We start from the raw sequence: 27,763 nt of genomic DNA, 5'->3' as shown, positions 1-27,763 counted from the left end.
CTACCAGGCAAATATGAGGGATAGCCAATGCTTGGTTTCAGAGAAGAAGTCGTTTATATCAATAGTGCAAAAATGACCCCTTTTGGCCCCGCCCCAGAGGCCCCCAGGGGGTCAGCCCCATCATTTGTACAATTCTGAGTCCCCTACCCATAGGGAGGCTTCTGACCAGGTGAGCTAAAAATGAGGTCTGTGACAAGATACATATATATGTAATTATCTAAAAGTTACACAAGTCAAAGAGTTGATTTACATGTTTAAGGCAACTTAATGCTTCCGGCATTACCATTTAGAAAGACTAACTGGTGACAAGATTCAGTTTAGTCTACAACACTTGACCTGTATGATCAGCTATTGGTTAAACTCTAACAAAAGAACCAGAGGTCATGAATTTTGTATAGTTACAGAACGCAGCAGGCAAGATATACAAAAGTCGTCATTTACACAGAGTGGTAAACCGCTGGAACATCCTATCAACCAAGGTCGTGAATGGTAAACCGCTGGAACACCCTAACAAACAAGGTCGTGAATGGTAAACTGCTGGAATACCCTACCAAACAAGGTCGTGAATGGTAAACCGCTGGAACACCCTACCAAACAAGGTCGTGAATGGTAAACTGCTGGAACACCCTAACAAACAAGGTCGTGAATGGTAAACTGCTGGAATACCCTAACAAACAAGGTCGTGAATGCACCAACCCTACAAACATAGGGAATAGACTTGATAGACATCAGGTAAACATTAATTTATGTGATAACTACAAGGCTGACATAAACCATACCCAGAGAGATGTCGTAGTCGGTCCTGGACAAGGATCTTGATATCGAGGTCTAACAATCTGTGTCCTGTACACATCTGTGTAAGTAAAGCCTTAAAACAAGTCGGACAGTTAATTCCATCAGTTATCCTTCCTTTATCATATATATATATATCTAATATGCTTTCTCGGTTCCCCTCTACAAACTCTGCCTAATTACCTTTTTCATATAGAAAAATAAATATGCAAATCATGAGTTTTTCAGGCTGTTTAAAAATATAATTTATTTCAAGGTCAATAGGAATATCCTTGTTTTGTAGATGTTTATTTGAATGGAAGCTATAAGTATTTGAATAAACATCTTAATGACATGTTTTGAAAATCGTCCCTATGTTGCATGGCAAATAATTATGTAGTAGTTTTTTTTTTAGATTTAAAAAAATGTATTTGATACAGTACTAAGGCTGCAGGCATGCCAATAAGTATAGGTAAGTGTAGCAATCTATCTCACAGGTCTAACAAACTATAGAGTAACTTTTATCTACTGGTATCATTGTGCCTATAATGTTAGAGACCACCTGTCTGCAAGAAAAAATACATTCATAACATTGCACATATTACAAAATAAATACAACATAATTTTATTACAATCAGCAGATCTAGATTTAGCAATGAGGTGCTCCACAGGGACTTGCTACATACTCCCAACACATAATCTTTATATTGTATCTTATGATACATATAATCATGGGTTGAAATTTGTGCCAAGTCCCTGTGTTCTCTATATCATTGATGTATAAAGACCTACTCACTGATACACTTTGATAATGTTGTGATTGAAAACAGCCTTTTACTGTATGACATATAAAGATGTACTGGTGCATCAGGGCTATTTGTCTATTAAAATTGTTTACTTTTTATCCCACAGACAAGTTTGAATGAAACAAGGGTCACTAAGGCAGGTTAAACTGTGTAAGTAGAATGGATGTACATGTACATGGAATAATTACTTGAATACAAAAGAAGATACTTCCCTTAGAAAAATCATAAGGATATTCTTCTTTAAACATTAACCAAAATTAACAATAATGAGTACAGTATTATGTAAATAGATTGAAAAGAGGAAAGTTAAATTTTTTTTTTTATTTTGTCGAATTCATTCTTTGATTTTCAATCTGAATGATAGCGAGACATTTATGATCATACACTGTTGTATGGACATTTGTTTACCCACTATGGTATCAACTTTTATGCAATTTGCTGAAATTTCATTGAGAAAATTTATATTTAATTATTTAATAATGTTCCTTGCAATTCAAACCCATAACCGAGTATGACTATGATGGATTGCGAATAGATGCAAGTTTTATAGGGTATAATTATGGAGATGTATTTCCTTTTTTCACAGCTAATGAATGGTCATGATTAAAAAGATCTTGTTCAAAGGAAAATCTTATGGAAGACAGTAACCACAGAAAGGCATTACGTTGTACTAACAGTGGTAAAATTAATGTCTCAGCGTGATTCTCAGGGTAAATATAGAGATATCTGTGTGGATTACATGATCTATTGAATTACCCACAAACACACACACACCCTCACACAATATTTTGATTATCTCACTTCAATAGCACAAACACGTATATTAAGTTAAGATTGAAGCATTAACAACTGACCAGTCTTCACAAAACAAAGAAAACAAATCTGTTATTGCACAAATTAAACTAAGCACAGTATGATCCTCATTTCTATAAAGTCACAACAGACATATGGGTATACAAAGCCTTGGTATACACATCACCATTTCAGTCCTACACACAGAGATAATTTCACTCGCCCTGACAATTTAATTATCCCTTAATGTAACATTAAAGTAGAGAAGTCTTCAGTATCACTCAATATCCTACACTAAATATCATACCATGTATATTTATAGGACATCATATGGCTGTGCTTTGTCATCATTTTTTTTGTTTATCTGAATGTATTTCTTTGCTGAAAATGGTCTGGTGAATACTATACAGGTATTTTCATGAAAATTTGATTTCATGAATTTCTTTGCTGAAAATGGTCTGGTGAATACTATACAGGTATTTTCATGAAAATTTGATTTCATGAATTTGTTTCAATGAAATCAATAAAAAACAAAATTAACAGAAAAGAAATTTAGAAATCACTTGGGACTTCAATTCACATCAATGAATCGGACATGTTTTCATATCATATTGATAAATCCAAAATTAATTGAAAATAAATCTGCTGCAACAATTTTTCAGAAAGTAATTTTGTGTTCTAGGAACTTTATAGTGTGATGTATGACTAATAAGGTAGTCATGGGTGGTCGGGTGGCACAGTGGTAACACACTTGCCTTTCACCAAGGCGGCCGGGGTTCGATTCCCCGATCGGACGTGAAACGGTATTTGGTCACCTGCCCGACCACGTGGGTTTTCCCTGGGTACTCCGGTTTCCTCCCCCGGAAGACCCCTCGCGCGCTTCCATCCGGGCCAACAAGCGTGATTAATATAAGTTAATATAACTTGTTTCTCAATTGTTGTAAATTAAATAAAGTTTACATTTACAATAAGGTAGTGATCATGAGAGTGTAAATTGTAATGTATCTATCAGTATGAGTAGTATGGTGGCATTCATGAGAGTGTAAATTGTAATGTATCTATCAGTATGAGTAGTATGGTGACATTCATGAGAGTGTAAATTGTAATGTATCTATCAGTATGAGTAGTATGGTGGCATTCATGAGAGTGTAAACTTTAACATATCTATTGGTGTGAGTGGTAAGGTGGCATTCATGGGACTGTAAACTGTAATGTATGACTAGTAATATATAATGTTCATGGAACTGTATACTGTATTGTATGATTAGCAATGTTGGGTTATTTGGACAGTACATTTTTTGTTTACGGCAATGTATGACTAGATCTATGGCATTCATTAAACTGTAATGCATGATTGAAATGATATAAAGTAATAATGAGATTATTTCCATAGGGAGTTGCCACATAAACTTTACACACAGCTCATCAATATCAAATAATTGAGATAAATTAAAACCTTTTGGTCATGATGAAATTAAAAACATAACACGACACACAGACTACATTTACAATATAGATAGATCTTTGGTAGTAAATCTGAAACTTTGGTTATTATCTGTCATTATAAATCACTACAAAGTTGTAAGTATTAAAATCTTAAGTCCGATACTTTGTAGAACTGAATAACATAGAGAGCTTATATATGCGGAATGCGTCACACGAATAGTCATCATAAGAGTGTCAGAACAGGAAAGAAACATAAAAGTACAAAATCAATGTAAATGAACAATCAGAGCAGAAACAAGCTATATCAAGTATCTTCATGTCCTTAAAGCAAAATAAAACAAACAAAATCAGTAATTTCTCCAACAGATAACAGACAACTCTAACACAAAATAAGATAAAAGCTTGGTAAACTATAAACAGAATATATCATGCTTGTCTATCCCCTAAAACCCACCTATATGGTATATTGATAAACACATATAGATATATACATCTCCTTGACCTGATAATCCTCTGAACAGACACCACCAAACTATGCTCTCTTTAAAATATCTTGACTTGTGGCTTGTAGCTTTGATTTAGGATGAAACTGATGACAGTATTTTGCTGTAATTTTGTCAACTGATTATTGTTCAGAAATGCTCCAGGTAGGTAAACAACGAATTCATTATACTTAATGATGATCTCAATTCTACCTTGATATAGGAGTGACTGTGAGGAGGGAGGATTCTGGAAAGAGTACACACTTCAATATTTCATTTATAAGTGTCCCTTTAAGTACAATGTGTTCAGCTTAGATATGAAAATGATGGATTTGGTATGATTTCTACAATACGGACACTATAACGTACAGGATGTTAATGTATCAAGTTTACTGCGTAAGATAAACACTTAATCTGTCACATCAGTGTGAGATGTCAACTCAAAGAACACAACAAATGAACTAATGGCAGCCTGGTCAGTCGACAGATACCACAGTACAGCAATGGACACCATGATTCTTCAGACGAGGTCAGCAAACAAAGATATACAGAAACAATGCCAATGTGCGTAGAGTGGGACATGCATATCACCAGTACATAACCATTTTTACATATAATTGGAAGAGAAATGAACATTTCTGTGTTTTCGTTACTGTTCAAAATTTTGTCTTCTCCCTGTCAACCCAAAACATCATTTCCTGGTCTTCAATGTTCTGTATCTTTCTCACAGCAATTATACAAATTTCTAAATCTTTCACTTTGTTAGATGATATGAAATGATATCAATTGTTTCACTGACAAAAGACTTCTAGATGCCTGGTATGATCCGTCTCTGTCGTTAGTAGTCCCGTATCTATGGGTTACTGTTAGTCCCCAACTTCTACTTTTCTTTGGTTTCCTTTCTGAAATGAATTTTCCTCGTCATCACTGAACACACCAGTGTTTGCGATTGTGACATTGCAGCTACTTATGTTGTCACATGTCTCAACATTCTAGACCAGAAACTTTCCTAAACATTCCAAATGATCTGCCTCTGCCTTCATACAAGAGATACAATCGTAATATCAGTTGTAAAAGAGCGCTGAGGTATTCATACTTGTAACATTGTCTACTCAGGTAATGTAATAGGCATATGTTGACAGCCAGAAGACAAACCAGATACAGTAATGCTCTTGTTACATAATGACAAATATCTACAAATGTTTACTTCGCTATTCACACATTGTACTAAATATATAATCCAAACAGCTCTCCCAAGTGACTGACTACCTCTTGATATATATATACAAAGTCATAAAAGAGCATGCGACTGAGACACTGCTCTCTGTAACTCTATCACAGCTAGACTTCCTCTACCATAATCACAGATCTGTCATCAACATCGCTAATCTAACTAATAATAGTCCTCAAAGGATTCCCCGCTCGCAGATGCTTAAAATAGCCCTTGGAGGATTCCCCATTCATAGTTACTAATAATAGCCATCAAAGGGGTTCCCCACTCACAGTTAATGAGATCTGATGATGATATATAATTAACTACATAATTAAAAGAATTCTTTGGGGAGAAACACTAATAAATTAATTATAAAATTCAATATCATAACATGATAACAATTCAATGTTAATAGTCTATGGGCTGGGATGAGAGCCTTGTAACTATACACCCAGGACACACCAGGTACAGGTGCCAGACAGTATATCTGTAAGGTAAGCTATAGTACCAGACAGTATATCTGTCAGGTAAGCTACAGGTAGCAGACAGTATATCTGTCAGGTAAGCTATAGGTATCAGACAGTATATCTGTCAGGTAAGCTATAGGTAGCAGACAGTATATCTGTCAGGTAAGCTACAGGTAGCAGACAGTATATCTGTCAGGTAAGCTACAGGTAGCAGACAGTATATCTGTCAGGTAAGCTACAGGTAGCAGACAGTATATCTGTAAGGTAAGCTATAGTATCAGACAGTATATCTGTCAGGTAAGCTACAGGTAGCAGACAGTATATCTGTCAGGTAAGCTACAGGTAGCAGACAGTATATCTGTCAGGTAAGCTACAGGTAGCAGACAGTATATCTGTCAGGTAAGCTATAGGTAGCAGACAGTATATCTGTCAGGTAAGCTACAGGTAGCAGACAGTATATCTGTCAGGTAAGCTACAGGTAGCAGACAGTATATCTGTCAGGTAAGCTACAGGTAGCAGACAGTATATCAGTCAGGTAAGCTACAGGTAGCAGACAGTATATCTGTCAGGTAAGCTATAGTACCAGACAGTATATCAGTCAGGTAAGCTACAGGTAGCAGACAGTATATCTGTCAGGTAAGCTATAGTACCAGACAGTATATCTGTCAGGTAAGCTATAGTACCAGACAGTATATCTGTCAGGTAAGCTATAGTACCAGACAGTATATCTGTCAGGTAAGCTACAGGTAGCAGACAGTATATCTGTCAGGTAAGCTACAGGTAGCAGACAGTATATCTGTCAGGTAAGCTACAGGTAGCAGACAGTATATCTGTCAGGTAAGCTACAGGTAGCAGACAGTATATCTGTCAGGTAAGCTACAGGTAGCAGACAGTGTATCTGTCAGGTAAGCTATAGTACCAGACAGTATATCTGTCAGGTAAGCTACAGGTAGCAGACAGTATATCTGTCAGGTAAGCTACAGGTAGCAGACAGTATATCTGTCAGGTAAGCTACAGGTAGCAGACAGTATATCTGTCAGGTAAGCTACAGGTAGCAGACAGTGTATCTGTCAGGTAAGCTACAGGTACCAGACAGTATATCTGTCAGGTAAGCTACAGGTAGCAGACAGTATATCTGTCAGGTAAGCTACAGGTAGCAGACAGTATATCTGTCAGGGTAAGCTATCAGGTAGCAGACAGTATATCTGTCAGGTAAGCTACAGGTAGCAGACAGTATATCTGTCAGGTAAGCTACAGGTAGCAGACAGTATATCTGTCAGGTAAGCTACAGGTAGCAGACAGTATATCTGTCAGGTAAGCTACAGGTAGCAGACAGTATATCTGTCAGGTAAGCTACAGGTAGCAGACAGTATATCTGTCAGGTAAGCTATAGTACCAGACAGTATATCTGTCAGGTAAGCTACAGGTAGCAGACAGTATATCTGTCAGGTAAGCTATAGTACCAGACAGTATATCTGTCAGGTAAGCTACAGGTAGCAGACAGTATATCTGTCAGGTAAGCTACAGGTTCCAGTCTGTTGTTGTTCCTCACAGTTCAGAATATAACAAAATACTAGCAGCTATTAGACATCAGTTTCTGGTTTTGTAGCTAATTTAACCTCTTCATGGATCATGTCTGCTTTTTCCAGCTCCTGAAACAGGATCAAAAGTCTAACATAAGTGTTTATCACATTACATATCTGTTCTGTTACTTTATTGCTTTGCTTTTCTTCTTGTTATTTTTTCACAGACAACAGTGGTGACATCTCTGTTTTACTTCCATTTCAATAATTAAGACAATAATTATTTTCACTATGGACTGTTTTAACATCAACACCTATTTGAATTTATTATCATATAATCTTGTGTGGAGGTCCCTCACATGACAATCTATACACACAACATATAATCTTGTGTAGAGGTCCAACACATGACGGATCTATACACACAACATATAATCTTGTGTAGAGGTCCAACACATGTAGAATCTATACACACAACATATAATCTTGTGTAGATGTCCCTCACATGTAGAATCTATACACACAACATATAATCTTGTGTAGAGGTCCCACACATGACAATCTATACCCACAACATATAATCTTGTGTAGAGGTCCAACACATGTAGAATCTATACACACAACATATAATCTTGTTTAGACGTCCCACACACGTAGGATCTATACACACAACATATAATCTCGTGTAGAGGTCCAACACATGTAGAATCTATACACACAACATATAATCTTGTGTAGAGGTCCAACACACGTAGAATCTATACACACAACATATAATCTTGTGTAGAGGTCCCACACACGTAGAATCTATACACACAACATATAATCTTGTGTAGAGGTCCAACACACGTAGAATCTATACACACAACATATAATCTTGTGTAGAGGTCCCACACATGTAGAATTTATACACACAACATATAATCTTGTGTAGAGGTCCCATACATGTAGAATCTATACACACAACATATAATCTTGTGTAGAGGTCCAACACACGTAGAATCTATACACACAACATATAATCTTGTGTAGAGGTCCCACACATGTAGAATTTATACACACAACATATAATCTTGTGTGGAGGTCCGACACATGTAGAATCTATACACACAACATATAATCTTGTGTGGAGGTCCCTCACATGTAGAATCTATACACACAACATATAATCTTGTGTAGAGGTCCAACACATGTAGAATCTATACACACAACATATAATCTTGTGTAGAGGTACAACACATGTAGAATCTATACACACAACATATCTTGTGTAGAGGTCCCTCACATGTAGAATCTATACACATAACATTATCTTGTGTAGAGGTCCTTCACATATAGAATCTATACACACAACATTATCTTGTGTAGAGGTCCCTCACATGTAAAATCTATACACACAACATATAATCTTGTGTAGAGGTCCCTCACATGTAGAATCTATACACACAACATATCTTGTGTAGAGGTCCTTCACATATAGAATCTATACACACAACATATAATCTTGTGTAGAGGTCCCTCACATGTAGAATCTATACACACAACATTATCTTGTGTAGAGGTCCAACACATATAGAATCTATACACACAACATATAATCTTGTGTAGAGGTACAACACATGTAGAATCTATACACACAACATATCTTGTGTAGAGGTCCCACACACATAGAATCTATACACACAACATATAATCTTGTGTAGAGGTCCCTCACATGTAAAATCTATACACACAACATTATCTTGTGTAGAGGTCCAACACATATAGAATCTATACACACAAGTCTATCAGGTTTTAATCAACATCAACTGTTCCAATGAAATGTTATGAGCTTGGAGCATGGTATCCCTTCTATCCAATTTAACAGTCATGTTTTATCATTGATCTTCGTATAAAATGTTACCCTGAGAAAGGATGTGATAAAATATCACAAACCTTTTTGCTTTCCTGTAAAAACTTTTCCTTTTTGCTTTTCAGTAAAAACTTTACAAACCTTTTTGCTTTCCTGTAAAAACTTTTCCTTTTTGCTTTCCTGTAAAAACTTAACAAACCTTTTTGCTTTCCTGTAAAAACTTAACAAACCTTTTTGCTTTCCTGTAAAAACTTTACAAACCTTTTTGCTTTCCTGTAAAAACTTTTCCATTTGTTGTTGATGATTCTTTTTGAGCAATTCTAATTGTTTGGACTGTTTCATTGTCTGTTTCTTTCTTTCATCAATAAATTTCTTCGTGTTATTTTCATTAAGTTCACGTATTCTCCTGAAAAACAAAATTACCCGAGCACATGTCATATTGTGTTGACGATCGAGCCACAGAAATTCATTGATATAACGCATGAATGACATTGTTATACCATTATTTATGCACATTACCAAATCCTGAAGTATGAAGAGCTTACAACACAATTATCATAAAAGCTAGCATATCTTAAACTGCTACTTTCGGATTAAATTTGTCATGCACAGTTCTATTTACTTATTTGTATTTAGAATGTATTTCATTTTTGTATGCTTTATACAATGTACCTGTATTAAGGTTATATCTGAACTAAGGTGACCATAAACGCTCTTGGACCTCTTCTTTTTTAATTGATTATTACAATTTACTGATAACAGAATTTATTAACTCAGAAAGATTAAAGAAATATCTTCTTCATCTTCATTCACTGTAGATGTATTAGTAAACAGATTTCTCACCTGTCTCTCTCTGCCTTATTCTTAATGGACTTGTCATTCTGAACGACCTTACTGGACTCCATAGACTGTTTCACTTGATTGGCATTGAGATCCTTCACCTCCCTTTTGGATTAGAAGTTCATGAAAAATATTATAAGAAGCATTGAAGATAGTTAATATATGAATACAATCCGCAAATCTTAATAGAGCCTGTCTTTCATCCAAATTTCGAATTTGAAAATAAATCTGAAACATATTCCAACAAAGTAAGTTATATATACTGTATTTGAAGAGTGATATTAAAAGAAATTTGATAGAATGAACATTTTGTTTTCTAATTGTACTCTGAAATATTATTATTATAAATATCATACTATTTAAAAGGAGTTAGATTTATTTATAAAAGCCCCGTATTTGTATCTTTTTGTTTGTCTCAAAGTATTTGCAGTACACAGACCCACAGCTATATTACTAAAAACAAAGAAAATATATCTGAATATATAAGCCACTTTAAAAATTGTAACCTATGTAAGTAAATAATCAAAAACATTGTATGTAAATAATTGAAATCATTGGATGTAAACCATCAAATACCCACTGTATGTAAACCATCAAATACCCACTGTATGTAAACCATTAAAAATCACTGCCATTGTATATTATAAGACTCTATCATATGTGGTCATGTAGGATAGGGATATTCAACCCGAGGGGTCACAAAATGTGGTAAAACCCGAGGCTCTGCCGAGGGTTTTACCACATTTTGTGACCCAGAGGGTGAAATATCCCTATCCTACATGAACCACATATGATTGAGTATTTTTCTCTCATTCCCCAACCTAAAATATGCAAAAATAGACACTATCTGTCGATAGCTTTCTCAGATAGACGCCATTTTTTCTCAATCCAAACTTTTTTTCTACTGCATATAATAAAAAAAGAACAGCGCCAATCGATTAACCATACCCCATATATGCAAACAGCGTTTGCTGTTCTAAAAACGAAGGAAACCATTCATTTCTACAGTCTAACATTGTTTCAGCAGCCCTGTCATTGCAAGCGAAGCCAAATCACTTGATGTCGGCCAAGCTAGTGTGTCCTTTCGCGTGAAAATATAGTTCCATGTTTTATTAATAAAAAACAATAAAAGAACGTGTTTTTTTACATAATTTATATCATAAATAAAAAAAATTATTATCTGATTACATAACATGGAGCAGACGATGTGTTTACAAATCTATAGATAGATCTACTTTCGGTTCGGCGACCTACTTTTGTATCATGCGCGCACGTGGCTAGCCTACACTGGAAGCGAGGTAATACACACACAGCAAGCATGGGTGTATTTACCTGGACAGACCAGTATGATACCGGTAGGGATGAGAGAAAAATCTTTATAACCGTAGTATAACTTGAACCATTGACAATTTAAATGTAAACCATGAATCAATTGTTAACCAATACAAGAGGCCCAATGGGCCTGTATCGCTCACCTGGCTCTACAGCAACTTTGAAGTTGATGAGGTCATTTCTAAAGATACTATGTTGATTACCTCTTTATTCAAATAGCATTGTAAGCTAGTTTTATTCATATTAAACATTTTCTAGTCCTTCATTCCAGCATTCTATTGGCCTAATATCAGGTCTTGGAGGCTCTTGGCTATCGCAAATTTCACCCGTGACCTTGAATGTAGGTCAAGGTCATTTATTTGAACAAAATTGGTAGCCCTTCACCCCAGCATGCTACAGGCCCAATATCAAGTCCCTGGGCCTCATGGTTATTGAGAAGAAGTCGTTTGAAGATTATAGCCTATTTGACCCATGTGACCTTCAATGAAGGTGAAGGTCATTTATTTGAACAAACTTTGTAGCCCTTCACAACAGCAAACAACAGGCCCAATATCAAGTCCCTGGGCCTCATGGTTATTGAGAAGAAGTCGTTTGAAGATTATAGCCTATTTGACCCATGTGACCTTGAATGAAGGTCAAGGTCATTTATTTGAACAAACTTTGTAGCCCTTCACCCCAGCATGCTACAGGCCCAATATCAAGTCCCTGGGCCTCTTGGTTATTGAGAAGAAGTTGTTTGAAGATTATAGCCTATTTGATCCATGTGACCTTGAATGAAGGTCAAGGTCATTTATTTGAACAAACTTTGCAGCCCTTCACCCCAGCATGCTACATGCTTAATATCAAGTCCCTGAGCCTCTTGGTTATTGAGAAGAAGTCGTTTGAAGATTATAGCCTATTTGACCCATGTGACCTTGAATGAAGGTCAAGGTTATTTATTTGAACAAACTTTGTAGCCCTTCACCCCAGCATGCTACAGGCCCAATATCAAGTCACTGGGCCTCTTGGTTATTGAGAAGAAGTTGTTTGAAGATTATAGCCTATTTGATCCATGTGACCTTGAATGAAGGTCAAGGTCATTTATTTGAACAAACTTTGTAGCCCTTCACCCCAGCATGCTACAGGCCCAATATTAAGTCCCTGGGCCTCTTGGTTATTGAGAAGAAGTTGTTTAAATGAAAAAGTTGACGCCGGACGGCCGGCCGGACGGCCGAACAGACGGACGGACGGACGACGGACGCCGCACCATGGCATAAGCTCACTTGCCCTTCGGGCAGGTGAGCTAAAAACTGTTGTCACCTGCTCTGTCTTGTGTTGAGCTCCTTGAGTTGATCTTGGTGGCCTTCCTCTAGCAGCTTCTTCAGACAGTCATTTTGTTGATTAATGTGTTCCTTACGCAGGTCATGTTCCTCAGACACCTGTCTCATCACCATGTCTGACCACTCCTTCGTGTGGTCAGTCACTAATTCAGTTATCTGTAAAGGAAGACATGTGGTCATCAGTCCTTATATTGGTAAAGGTGTGTATCCATCACCTAGTTACTTATATAGGTAGGTATGCGGTCATCAGTCCTTATATTGGTAAAGGTGTGTGTCCGTCACCTAGTAACTTATATAGGTAGACATGTGGTCATCAGTCCTTATATTAGTAAAGGTGTGTATCCATCACCTAGTTACTTATATAGGTAGACATGTGGTCATCAGTCCTTATATTGGTAAAGGTGTGTATCCATCACCTAGTAACTTATATAGGTAGGTATGTGGTCAGTCAGTTCTTATATTGGTAAAGGTGTGTGTCCATCACCTAGTTACTTATATAGGTAGACATGTGGTCAGTCAGTCCTTATATTGGTAAAGGTGTGTATCCATCACCAGTTACTTATATAGGTAGGTATGTGGTCAGTCAGTCCTTATATTGGTAAAGGTGTGTGTCCATCACCTAGTTACTTATATAGGTAGGTATGTGGTCAGTCAGTTCTTATATTGGTAAAGGTGTGTGTCCATCACCTAGTTACTTATATAGGTAGACATGTGGTCAGTCAGTCCTTATATTGGTAAAGGTGTGTATCCATCACCAGTTACTTATATAGGTAGGTATGTGGTCAGTCAGTCCTTATATTGGTAAAGGTGTGTGTCCATCACCTAGTTACTTATATAGGTAGGTATGTGGTCATCAGTCCTTATATTGGTAAAGGTGTGTGTCCATCACCTAGTTACTTATATAGGTAGGTATGTGGTCATCAGTCCTTATAAGTTATATTGGTAAACATGTGTGTCCATTACCTAGTTACTTATATAGGTAGGTATGTGGTCAGTCATCAGTTCTTATATTGGTAAAGGTGTGTGTCCATCACCTAGTTACTTATATAGGTAGACATGTGGTCAGTTAGTCCTTATATTGGTAAAGGTGTGTGTCCATCACCTAGTTACTTATAAAGGTAGGTATGTGGTCATCAGTCCTTATATTGGTAAAGGTGTGTGTCCATCACCTAGTTACTTATATAGGTAGATATGTGGTCATCAGTCCTTATATTGGTAAAGGTGTGTGTCCATCACCTAGTGACTTATATAGGTAGGTATGTGGTCAGTCAGTCCTTACATTGATAAAGGTGTGTATCCATCACCTAGTTACTTATATAGGTAGACATGTGGTCAGTCAGTCCTTATATTGGTAAAGGTGTGTATCCATCACCAGTTACTTATATAGGTAGGGTATGTGGTCAGTCAGTCCTTATATTGGTAAAGGTGTGTGTCCATCACCTAGTTACTTATATAGGTAGGTATGTGGTCAGTCAGTTCTTATATTGGTAAAGGTGTGTGTCCATCACCTAGTTACTTATATAGGTAGACATGTGGTCAGTCAGTCCTTATATTGGTAAAGGTGTGTATCCATCACCAGTTACTTATATAGGTAGGTATGTGGTCAGTCAGTCCTTATATTGGTAAAGGTGTGTGTCCATCACCTAGTTACTTATATAGGTAGGTATGTGGTCATCAGTCCTTATATTGGTAAAGGTGTGTGTCCATCACCTAGTTACTTATATAGGTAGGTATGTGGTCATCAGTCCTTATAAGTTATATTGGTAAACATGTGTGTCCATTACCTAGTTACTTATATAGGTAGGTATGTGGTCAGTCATCAGTTCTTATATTGGTAAAGGTGTGTGTCCATCACCTAGTTACTTATATAGGTAGACATGTGGTCAGTCAGTCCTTATATTGGTAAAGGTGTGTGTCCATCACCTAGTTACTTATAAAGGTAGGTATGTGGTCATCAGTCCTTATATTGGTAAAGGTGTGTGTCCATCACCTAGTTACTTATATAGGTAGATATGTGGTCATCAATCCTTATATTGGTAAAGGTGTGTGTCCATCACCTAGTTACTTATATAGGTAGACATGTGGTCAGTCAGTCCTTATATTGGTAAAGGTGTGTGTCCATCACCTAGTTACTTATAAAGGTAGGTATGTGGTCATCAGTCCTTATATTGGTAAAGGTGTGTGTCCATCACCTAGTTACTTATATAGGTAGATATGTGGTCATCAATCCTTATATTGGTAAAGGTGTGTGTCCATCACCTAGTTACTTATATAGGTAGGTATGTGGTCAGTCAGTCCTTACATTGATAAAGGTGTGTATCCATCACCTAGTTACTTATATAGGTAGATATGTGGTCAGTCAGTCCTTATATTGGTAAATGTGTGTGTCCATCACCTAGTTACTTATATAGGTAGACATGTGGTCATCAGTTCTTATATTAGTAAAGGTGTGTATCCATCACCTAGTTACCTATATAGGTAGACATGTGGTCATCAGTCCTTATATTGGTAAAGGTGTGTGTCCATCACCTAGTTACTTATATAGGTAGGTATGTGGTCAGTCAGTCCTTACATTGATAAAAGTGTGTATCCATCACCTAGTTACTTATATAGGTAGATATGTGGTCAGTCAGTCCTTATATTGGTAAATGTGTGTGTCCATCACCTAGTTACTTATATAGGTAGACATGTGGTCATCAGTCCTTATATTAGTAAAGGTGTGTATCCATCACCTAGTTACTTATATAGGTAGACATGTGGTCATCAGTCCTTATATTGGTAAAGGTGTGTGTCCATCACCTAGTTACTTATATAGGTAGGTATGTGGTCATCAGTCCTTATATTGGTAAAGGTGTGTGTCCATCACCTAGTTACTTATATAGGTAGATATGTGGTCAGTCAGTCCTTATATTGGTAAATGTGTGTGTCCATCACCTAGTTACTTATATAGGTAGACATGTGGTCATCAGTCCTTATATTAGTAAAGGTGTGTGTCCATCACCTAGTTACTTATATAGGTAGACATCTGGTCAGTCAGTCCTTATATTGGTAAAGGTGTGTGTCCATCACCTAGTTACTTATAAAGGTAGGTATGTGGTCAGTCAGTCCTTATATTAGTAAAGGTGTGTGTCCATCACCTGGTTACTTATATAGGTAGATATGTGGTCAGTCAGTCCTTACATTGATAAAGGTGTGTATCCATCACCTAGTTACTTATATAGGTAGATATGTGGTCAGTCATTGGTCCTTATATTGGTAAAGGTGTGTGTCCATCACCTAGTTACTTATATAGGTAGACATGTGGTCATCAGTCCTTATATTGGTAAAGGTGTGTATCCATCACCTAGTTACTTATATAGGTAGACATGTGGTCAGTCAGTTCTTATATTGGTAAAGGTGTGTGTCCATCACCTAGTTACTTATATAGGTAGGTATGTGGTCAGTCAGTCCTTATATTAGTAAAGGTGTGTGTCCATCACCTAGTTACTTATATAGGTAGACATGTGGTCAGTCAGTCCTTATATTAGTAAAGGTGTGTGTCCATCACCTAGTTACTTATATAGGTAGACATGTGGTCATCAGTCCTTATATTAGTAAAGGTGTGTGTCCATCACCTAGTTACTTATATAGGTAGATATGTGGTCAGTCAGTCCTTACATTGATAAAGGTGTGTATCCATCACCTAGTTACTTATATAGGTAGGTATGTGATCAGTCAGTCCTTATATTGGTAAAGGTGTGTGTCAATCACCTAGTTACTTATATAGGTAGACATGTGGTCAGTCAGTCCTTATATTGGTAAAGGTGTGTGTCCATCACCTAGTTACTTATACAGTCAAACCTGCTCTAACGACCCCCTGTATATAACGACTGCCTGTCTATAACGACCGGTTTTAAGATTCCCCGTGAGATTTTACTATATAACGACCCTCTGTATAGCGACTACCTGTCTAATGTGGCTAACAACCGGTGATTTCGGAACGGCGGTCGCTAATTTGTTTTGTATAGAGACCGATTTCTGTCAACCATCTTCTGCTCTCGGCAGTCATCCCTCAAAAAATCCCCGGAAAATTCAGACACATCGACCCTGGCTTGATTATACAAACAAAGGACCACCACAACCCTGGCCTGAGTATATAAACAAAAGACCCCTACCACTTGTTAGCCTATAATTACTGTAGCTGCCCTGGCCTGGGGCTCGGTAAGAGAGGAGTCGGGTCACCATGCGTGTCGGTATTACATTACAACTGTGCACAAGTGGCTTCATTTGACACGGTCAGTTAATTTTGTGATTACAACTAGGATACATCACTTCAATAACAAACACTGGTCATATCTGTCAACAAGATTTACTCACATGAAAGCCAATAATGCCTTTCTTAATCGTAGCTGTCCGTACTAGCGTTTGTACTGCCGCCATCTTTAATTAGTCAATACTAATAAAAAGTCGTAAACTGACACAAATATCCGGATTTCAATTTGGGTCAGAAAAAAAAAAATTTGGTTTTAAGAAGTAAGACTATAACACAAAATAATTAGCAGTAACACAAATATAATTAATTTATTAATTATTGTGTATTCCTTTTCTTTATTTATGAAAGAAAGGGAGATAATTTGATAGATACATATAGCATTATTTCAGAACAAAATATTAAAAAAGAATTATCCATAAGACCATTTTGAGTTATATTTTGTGTTTGGGTCCACAAATCATTAAATATTAAACCCTTCAGATTTATAAAGTTTATGCATTTATTTAACTTCTGACTGGTCTTCTGAATGCCCTGTTCAATGACAATTTATTTATGGCAGGTTTAAGTAAATTGGTTGGTGCAATAATTTTGACCTGTCTATAAAGGCAACCTGTCTATAGTGACCGTTTTTCTGCCTCCCCTTGGGCGGTCGCTATAGACAGGTTTGACTGTATAGGTAGACATGTGGTCATCAGTCCTTATATTGGTAAAGGTGTGTATCCATCACCTAGTTACTTATATAGGTAGACATGTGGTCAGTCAGTTCTTATATTGGTAAAGGTGTGTGTCCATCACCTAGTTACTAATATAGGTAGGTATGTGGTCAGTCAGTCCTTATATTGGTAAAGGTGTATGTCCATCACCTAGTTACTTATATAGGTAGACATGTGGTCAGTCAGTCCTTATATTGGTAAAGGTGTGTGTCCATCACCTAGTTACTTATATAGGTAGACATGTGGTCATCAGTCCTTATATTGATAAAGGTGTGTGTCCATCACCTAGTTACTTATATAGGTAGGTATGTGGTCAGTCAGTCCTTATATTAGTAAAGGTGTGTGTCCATCACCAGTTACTTATATAGGTAGGTATGTGGTCAGTCAGTCCTTATATTGGTAAAGGTGTGTATCCATCACCTAGTTACTTATATAGGTAGGTATGTGATCAGTCATTGGTCCTTATATTGTTAATAAATTACATTTTATATACTCCTGCTTATACAATGTACATGCAATGACTGTATAGCATATTTTACAGATTAAATCTAATATAAATGTGGTCCACAACCATTAGTATCACCTTATTATTGTAAACTTAAGAACGAGTCATTATTTCTGCTGTACCTATTCAAAATTCATATTGTGAAAAAAAGGAAATGAAAAATCTGAACACTCTAAGTGAAATAATCAGAAACACACATAATGTAAGACCAAAATTCTTACCTTGGATGTGTTTTTCAACTCTGGAAATGAGTTATCACTGTAAAACAATAATGCAGCCATAAAAAAGAGCAAAAATCCTTCAAATATACCCTAGAAAATTATATTCTGACTAAAATATGAATGTCTAAAATATGGATTCACAAAAATAATTCTTTAAAGTTTATTTCTCCTTACCAAGTATCATTTTGCAGATGAGATCAGTGTGCTGAATAAAGAATATAGAAAGATTAATGATTTAATAATCAACAGTTACCCATTTTTCTTTTTGTCTGATCCCTGCCGTTCCTTATTATGATTCGCAACCATTTTGTCGACAACTACGCAGTGTTGGCGATGCATGGCCGACCTCTCCTTCTGCTGTTTCTTTTTTAATGCCTCCATCTCACGCTGCTGTTTCTTAAGAATTTTCTGGAATGCCTTGGCTTGCTTCAGCAGGTCTCTAGTGATGGCTGGGAAGCTCATATCATCTGTAAATGGACCATGGTAGTAGAATGTAAACTCACTGTGGCATATAACTCAGAATAAATGCATAAACTGAGGCTACTGGCTTATAGTTAGACTTAATTAGTAATATCATGATAAATGAGTACTTAACATTCCCAAGTAAAGAAAACAAAATTAGAAGAATTGTCACAGAATGTCTTGCAATACATGAAATACCCCTTCAAGTTTAAATAGCATAACTCAATCTGTGCCTGCCTTCACAAGTCTACAAAGCGATGTGTAAAACTGTCACGGGCTGTAAAACTCACAACAAGTGCAATCAATGATTGCGAAAGCTCACCGGCGGCAGCAATCACACTATGCATTCATTTTTTAAGTATGTATAAGCATGTCATTTTGAAATTGTATGTCACATAATATCGCTCCTAGACCTCTAATGGATGTATAAACCAAATAAGAAGGGTGTGGACTTACAAGCTTTTCAAAACTAACACCCCAAATCTTTAAAGTGAGTTTTTGTGTCAAAAAAAGTAAGTCCACTAAATGCCAAAATGCCAATTTTTTTCTGCATGACTTGCCACAGCATCACTCCTGGATCTCTAATGAATGTATAAACAAAATTAGAAGGGTGATAGGTGTATACTTTTGGACTCACCCCCAAAACTTTAAAGTGGGTTTTGGTGCCAAAAAAGTTAAGTCCACAAAATGGTAAAATTCGAAAAAAATCACATTTTTTTTTCTGCATGATTTTGCCATAACATCCCTCCTAGACCTCTAATGAATGTATAAACCAATTTAGAAGGGCATGAGGTGTATACTTTTGGACTTACATGCTTTCCAAAAACTTACCCCAAAAACTTTAAAGTTTTGGGGTGGGACGCGGACGCGGATGCCGGGGTGACAGCATTAGCTCTCGGTTACTCATAACCGGTGAGCTAAAAATGCTCACACCCTACACTCCCTACTTAATCAAAATCATGAGATGTAGGAGGTGCACAAGGCCTACACAGCAATGGATAAAGCTTTTAAACATCAGGGGCCATAAAACTCACAAAAATAGTCGAAACAAAAATTCCTTACTTCATGCAATCGTCCCCCATTCCCTCCATCCCCACCTAGTCTTCGGTTCCCTAACTTTACTTGAAATTCATCAAGAAATGAATGTGTTACATTTACATAGAATCATGGACCAACTGACAATTGGCATATGATAGCAATACCCTGTCACAGTTGACTGAGGGGTAAACAACACTATCAATAGGTTTATATATTAACAACCTTTTTTCTCCTCCTTCTTCTGCGAGGCATTGGGTGTGCCAGCAGGCTTGTCAGCATAGCCGGAGTTAGAGATCACTTGACCATTACTACCCACAGTCAAGCCTGAGCCACTGTGTTGGCGATTAGCTGGACCTGGACACGGTACAGGACTGTCAATGATGTCAGATGTGTCGATCCCCATCTCCTTTAGTTGTTTCTCAGGATTTGACAGAAGCTTCACAAAATCTAAAACACAATTTATACATATCTGTTTTTGTATCCTCAGTCATTCCCAACACCATTCATATAAGCTTTGATATCATAATGATTTCATAGATAAGCTTGTACATTTAACAATATTTTATTGCAAATTTAGTAATTCATCTATGACATTAGATGTGTTTCAGAAATGTAGGGGGGAGGAAAGAATAATTTCTTACATTTCCCCTAAATATCAAAGTATTATGTAAATCATTTAGTTGTGTCTGACCTAAATGCTTGTCCACAATATAGATATCCCAAAGTCTGATCTTAATGCTTGTCTGTAATATAGATATCCCAAAGTCTGATCTTAATGCTTGTCTGTAATATAGACATCCCAAAGTCTGATCTTAATGCTTGTCTGTAATATAGACATCATTAAGTCTGATCTTAATGCTTGTCTGTAATATAGACATCCCAAAGTCTGATCTTAATGCTTGTCTGTAATATAGACATCCCAAAGTCTGATCTTAATGCTTGTCTGTAATAGACATCATTAAGTCTGATCTTAATGCTTGTCTGTAATATAGACATCCCAAATTCTTACCTAAGTGCTTGTCTATGATATTGATATCCCCCAGACTTACCTAAATGCTTGTCTGGGATGTAGGTTTTCAGGATTATTCTACAGAAGACAGTGGGTAGAGACAAAGGGAAGTTTCCTTCAGTCCGTAGAGAAATATATCTGTAACCTAAAGGATAAAAACACAAAAATCGTTGTATATTTTTATCCCTTTTCTTATTTTCATTAATTTTCAAGTAAAAAATAGATCCATTAAAATGATGTTTTGTTCAAATTAAGCATAGAATTAAAGCTCTAAACAGGGCTTGGAACAGCATGTGGAAGTACAGTGTTCTTACCAGCTTGAAGCCCATCCAGGGGTAGAATTCTTTGGCCTATTAGTTTACCAGTTTCTTCAAGCACAGCAATTCTAAGTACAGCTAAATCAGGAAGCACTACCTGTTTTTGAGGCAGGAATAAGAAGAATCTTGTTGAGTAAGATAAAAAAAAATTTATTTGCAAAACTTAAATTTAACAAAGAATTCTTATTAAGCTAATATATAGCGTTTCAAACAATTTAAACTAAATAAATCTTGTTTGCACAATTCCTATAACCAAATGTTTACAGCACTGGAGAAGTCTCCCCTTTCTAAAGTAGAGATGTCTCACCTTTCTAAAGTAGAGATGTCTCAACTTTCTGAAGTAGAGAACTCTCACCTTTCTAAAGTAGAGATGTCTCAACTTTGTGAAGTAGAGAAGAACTCTCACCTTTGTGAAGTAGAGAACTCTCACCTTTCTAAAGTAGAGATGTCTCACCTTTGTGAAGTAGAGAACTCTCACCTTTCTAAAGTAGAGATGTCTCAACTTTGTGAAGTAGTGAAGTCTCACCTTTGTGAAGTAGAGAACTCTCACCTTTCTGAAGTACTGTAGAGATGTCTCACATTTGTGAAGTAGAGAAGAACTCTCACCTTTCTGAAGTACTGTAGAGATGTCTCACATTTGTGAAGTAGAGAAGAACTCTCACCTTTCTGAATATACTTCTTACCTTTCTGAAGACAAACTCCTCGGCATTGTATACAGGATTGAGCCCATTGGACGGCACCACCTTGGTACGGAATTCCTTACGGATAGTGTCAGTTGGCAGACCATACATGTCTACCTCAACATAGGTCCCTATCTTCTTGTCCGATAGAAACTGTCCCGATATTACCTGGAGAAAGAAAGTCATAAACATTGTTGATACAGAATAAGTCGTTTCCCACAAAGAATCATCAATTTTAAATAGAAGAATAAAAGTGGTTCACAATAAACCCTCTCCGAACTTAAATACTAAACTTTTACATTTGAGGAGGGTGCTTATTTGAGGATAAACGAGTTAATGGGAACTAGAACAAAATAAACAATAAGCCCCTCATGGAAAATTGGCTGTAAATAATAACATCTTTTCACCTGTGAGAATTGGTTCCAGAGAAATTCTTTTGAGAGAAATTATGAATTGACAATATATAATGAGTGGATCATCAATGAGAAATCAGAGTTATAACAACAATCCATATGCTGCACTAATCACTTTTCAAAACAGAAACTCATCAGGTTATCAGACGTCATACCTGTACGGAGCAGTGTGCTGCAATAACCCCATCAACAGGACTCTCGGAGAATGGCTCGAAGGTTCTGTCAGGCCGGCGCATAAAGTCTGGTTTAAGTAAATACCTGCAATCCAGTTATATATTTTTCAAAAAGGTTTCAACACACTGTATTTATACAGAAATAACCCAGGCCCACACATAAGCCTCCTTCTTAAGTTTTGCAGAATCATCATTTCTAAAAAAGTAAGCTGAAGTAGTTCACAAATAAGCCCTCTAAAAACTTTAAACCAAACTTTTGTACTGGGGGAGGAGGCTTACTTGAGGATAAGTTTGGTACTGAACTTTTACATTAGGAGAGGAGGCTTACTTTGGGATAAATACGATGCTGAAGTTTTACACTAGGGGAGGAGGATTACTTGAGGATAAATACGGTACTAGATTTTTACACTAGGGGAGGGGGCTTACTTGAGGATAAAACTATGAAAGATAAGATAACAATAGTAATATAATATTTTTCAATTAAACCTCATAAGAAACCACAAAACAACATAAAATTGAACAAAAACTTATTAAAGTCCATGTTATGATTTCCTTTTGAGTTGAATTGATGTGATAACCCTTGATTTCTTCAATCTCAAGTACGTCATACCATAGCCTTACAATGCATACTGTTTTACAAAACTTGAGTTGCTGATACATACCCACAGTTACCGTTGTACTCAAATTTGCCCTGGTTAAGTTGCATGGCTATATCTGGAGTCTGGAAGTTTAGCGCGACCATTTGGCAGCCCGCATTCCAGAACAACTGTGGAGGCCAAGGGATAAAATCATAAAATATATGCAACAGTTCAATTCTATGCTTTATAGATACTTTAAATTTATGAAATATTGTCCTGGAATGATTTTCTCTGTCCCAACTAAATCTTATATATCTGGACTTTGTAAATTCTAGGTTCAGATTTGATAGAAAATAAGAGGCACATGGTCCTTAATAATCAGTTGTTGATGAAGGACAGAGTACTATTGGTAGTGTAGTATAACAGTCCGGTAACAGAAAGTAGAATTAGTAGTAGTGGTACCGCTTATACAAAGGTAAAACAATTTGTAATTTTAGCAGCGAAATGCTGGAGCCGTTTCCACTATCTATAATCTTAAAATATATAGTTGATAAATATTATTTTATCAAATAACAGAAATACTTTGTAATACTTTTTAATTTCTAATCAAATTCCTTTCATATAATTACCTGTGGCATGTAGTTGCCCGAGTCCACACGGCTGCCTCTCGGGTAAATCCGACTCATCTGGCGTTTGTTGTAACTGTTTCTCTGTCAAGGTCCTACTTACATCAAGTCTGTCATGCTCTATCAAACATTTTCTTTGTAATTATTTAAATATAGATTTGTTTACAATGCCAATTTATGGTCTCTGCATGGACTGGCAGGTCAGGATAATTTACAGTCTCTGCACGGTCTTGCAGGTTAAGACAATTGAAAGTCTCTGCACAAACTTACAGGCTAAAACAGTCCATGGTCTCTGCATAGACTGGCATGTCAAGATAATTTACAGTCTCTGCACAGACTTACAAGTCAAGACAATTTATGGTCCCTGCATAGACTGGCATGTAAAGACTTTTTATGGTCTCTGTACAAAGTGGCAAGTTAGGACAGTTTAAGGTCCCTGCACAGACCGGCATGTTAAAGACAATTTACAGTCTCTGCACTGACTTGTAAGTCAAGACAATTCATGGTCTCTACATAAACTGGCATGTTAAGACAATTTATTGTCCCTGCATTGACTGGCATGCTAAAGACAATTTATTGTCCCTGAACAGACTGGCATGCTATGACATGTACATTAACAGATAAAAATATCTCAATCTATATCTAAGAACACGACAACAACAAACATAAGAGATTTTATCCAAACACCAAAACATGATTAGAAGTCATGCAAAACAGTAACTGTCTGAAAGATTATGGAACATGTTGGATGGGGTAGCTGTGATGTCATGCCAATTGATGTCACATGATTAATGTAGTATAATCTTTAACTGTAAAATGCACTGATAAAGGAGGACAACAATGTGCTAGTGCACATAACAACAGGGTAGAATGTGTTAGGTGGAAGGATACTCGATGATCCTAGCACAAGTGCCTGAGTGAATGGCATGTCGGAGGATATTATTGGCAGTGGTCTCGTTGAACGAGGACATGTGGAAGTGCTTGTTTACAGCTGTGTCACATACAACAAAGAAAGCATGCTTACAAATCTACAGCCACAACTAATATCAAACAGGCTACAGATACAAGTATTCAACTTTACAGATGAAACATATTTTTGTTTTTACTTATCGTTCATTTTTTTTGTTTAATTTGTAATTTACAATACAATGATAAAATACAGTATAGTATCATAAAGATCTGATGTTTAATTGCTAAGCTCACTTAGGTAATTTTCAAAGGGAGATAACAAATTTGACAGAAGATATACAGCAATAATGACTAGAGTACCAGGAGAAGCATTAATCAGCATGTCTAAGACACATGCAAACAGACAAGAATGAAGCAGCGATAGAAAACCAAGCAAAATGTGTGTAGATTATAGATATGTAAAATCTCACTCGATTCAAATATAAATGTAAGATGCACAACACAAACTCCCAATATCTATTGGAAAGAAGCCTCTGTCTATCACATACCATGTGGGAATCTGACAGTGACAATTCAATGATCCATGATTTTCTGGAGATATCCAAAAACCTAGGTAAATGTGATGAGGGAAACTCAGATATGATGGGGAATCATGTTATAGTTTACAGCCACTTGATAAACCCAATCCAATCAACTACAATGTTAAAGGCATATGGTGTAACAAGCATACTTGGTATTACTAAAGCAATGCATGTCCCCTACCCACCCCCACTAAAAATAGTAAGTGATCTTGACCCTGACCCAAACACCTGCAACTCTGACTTGTCTGAGGTAATATGGTCCTTTATCATTGTGAGAAGTTTGATCAAAATCCCTCACGAAATGAAAGCCTGGTAGAGTGCTGACAAACTTTGGAATTACTTTACGTAAGTACAAGAGGCACGGAGAGGAAACCTATAGTCTCCATAGGTTTCATCAGTTGAGGATTAAAAATAACAAATGTTTAGTGTATAGGACAGAAGGACAAATAATTGTAGATCAGTAATAAAAACAACAATACTACAAAAACAGACAACATCCATCAAAATAACAACAATAAAGGCATGCAGTGAATGACCAGCCCAAACAAGACAACCAAGAGACAGGAGACATGGTGACAGTAACCGTAACAATAACCACGACAAGAATTCATAAACATGCAAACCATAACCCAGGTTGTATGGTTGACATGAAGGATACTTGACTAACTCGACAGCATGAGATTTCAGGTATCCCAGGCCGGTACTCTCATTGAAGGAGGACATGTGATAATGAATGTTTCTCTCTGAAATACAAGATAGCCACTATAATCCATGTCTAGAATACAAGATATCCACTATAATCCATGTCTAGAATACAAGATAGCTACTATAATCCATGTCTAGAACACCATACAGTAGCTACCTTACCACCAACTGATTGTATGTATTATCTATTCCTCTGAGCTCAACTCAACCATTATATGAAATCAATTTTACATTTAGATAAAACACAAGATTTTCATATTTCCTTTAAGAAGTTATTAAGCAGCTACTAGCCAATATAATCATTATAATAAACAATGGCATTAGTTTGCTATAGAGTGACTTGAGTTATAAGCAGGCAAACCTGTCTATAAAGGCCACTCAAGGGAGCAGTAGAAAGTGACCTTTATATAGAGGTTCATATACATTAATACAACCCTTAACATGCAGTCTTTATAGACAGGTTTTTGTGATATATAAAGGTGACCTTTTTCAGAGGTTCACCTATAATTCATTGCCTTACAATGGGACCCCTGTGGTCTTTATAGACAGGTTTTTGTTATTCATATAAGTGGCCTTTTTCTGAGGTTAACCTATAATTTGTTGTGTAAGAACTGAACTACTAACATGGGTATTTATAGACAAATTTTTGACTCTATGGTATTTATATAATTATATAGGTGGCCCTTAGGCACTTAAGACCATAATATCAACTTTCTCTGAGTAGCCTGTCTTTGTACACTCTACTTAAACTTATAGGCATGATTATTGTGTTTAACTTCACAACTGTCATAGAAGCCTAGAGTCCCAAACAGTAGAACAAGAGGGAAGTAATAATGTTAAAATCGTTTCCTTTCACCCTCCTGTAGAACCACTCTTTAAGAGAAATCTTTTGAAGATTTACTGCAATATAGCTCTGCTAATTTCTTAATGCCACTCTTTGCTCTGCACAAATTCAGTGAACATTTCTAAAAGATCTACCCCACTCAACTTTGTTTTATAATGCTACACAAACTACAAGATTACTTTATATCAGTACTGATAATTCAGTAAAATGAGGTGTATTTGTTACAAAACTGGTGCTTTAAGCACACCTTACATTAAAATTGTATCGTTGAGGACAGTAGCTAGCAAGCACACATCCTAGAGAAGAAAGCATTACATTTTAATAAGGATTTCATTAAAAGGCTGCAGTGCAAAATATTGCTAGCCATACCTTCAGCTACATCAAAGCCGTTGAACTTGATAGGCTGGGCATAGTTGACCATGGCGGATAGGTAGGGATGAATGTTGGTGGTAGCGCCACTGTAGTGGTATGCTGACATTAAAGCTGCTTCCTCATCTGCTGTAAGACTTCCCTGTGACCAAACAAGTCTGTTTTAACACATGCAGTTTACACTGGCTGACTTTAGGATGACTTTCCAGTTAGTTTGTCCCCATGGCTACCATAAGGATGACTTTCCAGTTAGTTTGTCCCCATGGCTACCATAAGGATGATTTTCCAGTTAGTTTGTCCCCATGACTACCATAAGGATGACTTTTCAGTTAGTTTGTCCCCATGGCTACCATAAGGATGACTTTCCAGTTAGTTTCTCCCCATGGTTACCATAAGGATGATTTTCCAGTTAGTTTGTCCCCATGGCTACCATAAGGATGATTTTCCAGTTAGTTTGTCCCCATAGCTATCATAAGGATGGCTTTCCAGTTAGTTTGTCCCCATGGTTACCATAAGGATGACTTT

General features: G+C 36.6%; 1 protein-coding gene and 1 long non-coding RNA gene across 5 annotated transcripts in view; one reads left to right on the top strand and one right to left on the bottom strand.

Annotated features, from left to right (window-relative positions):
• Positions 1–179: 179 nt before the first annotated feature.
• LOC117323630 lies at positions 180–3,738 on the top strand. Of its 2 annotated transcripts, XR_004531781.1 has the most exons (3): positions 180–2,779; positions 2,846–3,082; positions 3,342–3,738. It is a non-coding gene; the product is annotated as an uncharacterized LOC117323630 (long non-coding RNA). The 2 variants fall into 2 exon arrangements; XR_004531780.1 differs by having other exon boundaries at positions 180–3,082.
• Positions 3,739–7,169: 3,431 nt separating this feature from the next.
• The window catches only part of LOC117323629 (1-phosphatidylinositol 4,5-bisphosphate phosphodiesterase beta-4-like), a 108,107-nt gene continuing 87,513 nt past the window's right edge, over positions 7,170–27,763 (bottom strand). For all 3 annotated transcript variants that reach the window (XM_033878952.1, XM_033878953.1, XM_033878954.1), the window contains 15 exons: positions 27,239–27,380; positions 25,979–26,063; positions 23,834–23,906; positions 23,289–23,392; positions 22,609–22,711; positions 22,044–22,208; positions 21,358–21,457; positions 21,084–21,188; positions 20,257–20,481; positions 18,788–19,001; positions 18,535–18,571; positions 12,824–12,999; positions 10,196–10,297; positions 9,614–9,758; positions 7,170–7,629 (listed from right to left, as the gene is read on the bottom strand). In XM_033878952.1, the coding sequence (XP_033734843.1) occupies positions 7,561–7,629; positions 9,614–9,758; positions 10,196–10,297; positions 12,824–12,999; positions 18,535–18,571; positions 18,788–19,001; positions 20,257–20,481; positions 21,084–21,188; positions 21,358–21,457; positions 22,044–22,208; positions 22,609–22,711; positions 23,289–23,392; positions 23,834–23,906; positions 25,979–26,063; positions 27,239–27,380 (1,845 nt within the window). In that variant the 3' untranslated portion in view covers positions 7,170–7,560. The remainder of the gene's footprint in view (positions 7,630–9,613; positions 9,759–10,195; positions 10,298–12,823; positions 13,000–18,534; positions 18,572–18,787; positions 19,002–20,256; positions 20,482–21,083; positions 21,189–21,357; positions 21,458–22,043; positions 22,209–22,608; positions 22,712–23,288; positions 23,393–23,833; positions 23,907–25,978; positions 26,064–27,238; positions 27,381–27,763) is intronic.

This window comes from Pecten maximus, chromosome 3 (genome assembly GCF_902652985.1).
Source record: "Pecten maximus chromosome 3, xPecMax1.1, whole genome shotgun sequence".
Classification (NCBI taxonomy): domain Eukaryota; kingdom Metazoa; phylum Mollusca; class Bivalvia; order Pectinida; family Pectinidae; genus Pecten; species Pecten maximus.
The sequence above is the reverse complement of the archived record's forward strand: the minus strand, read 5'-3'. Positions and strand labels throughout refer to the sequence as shown.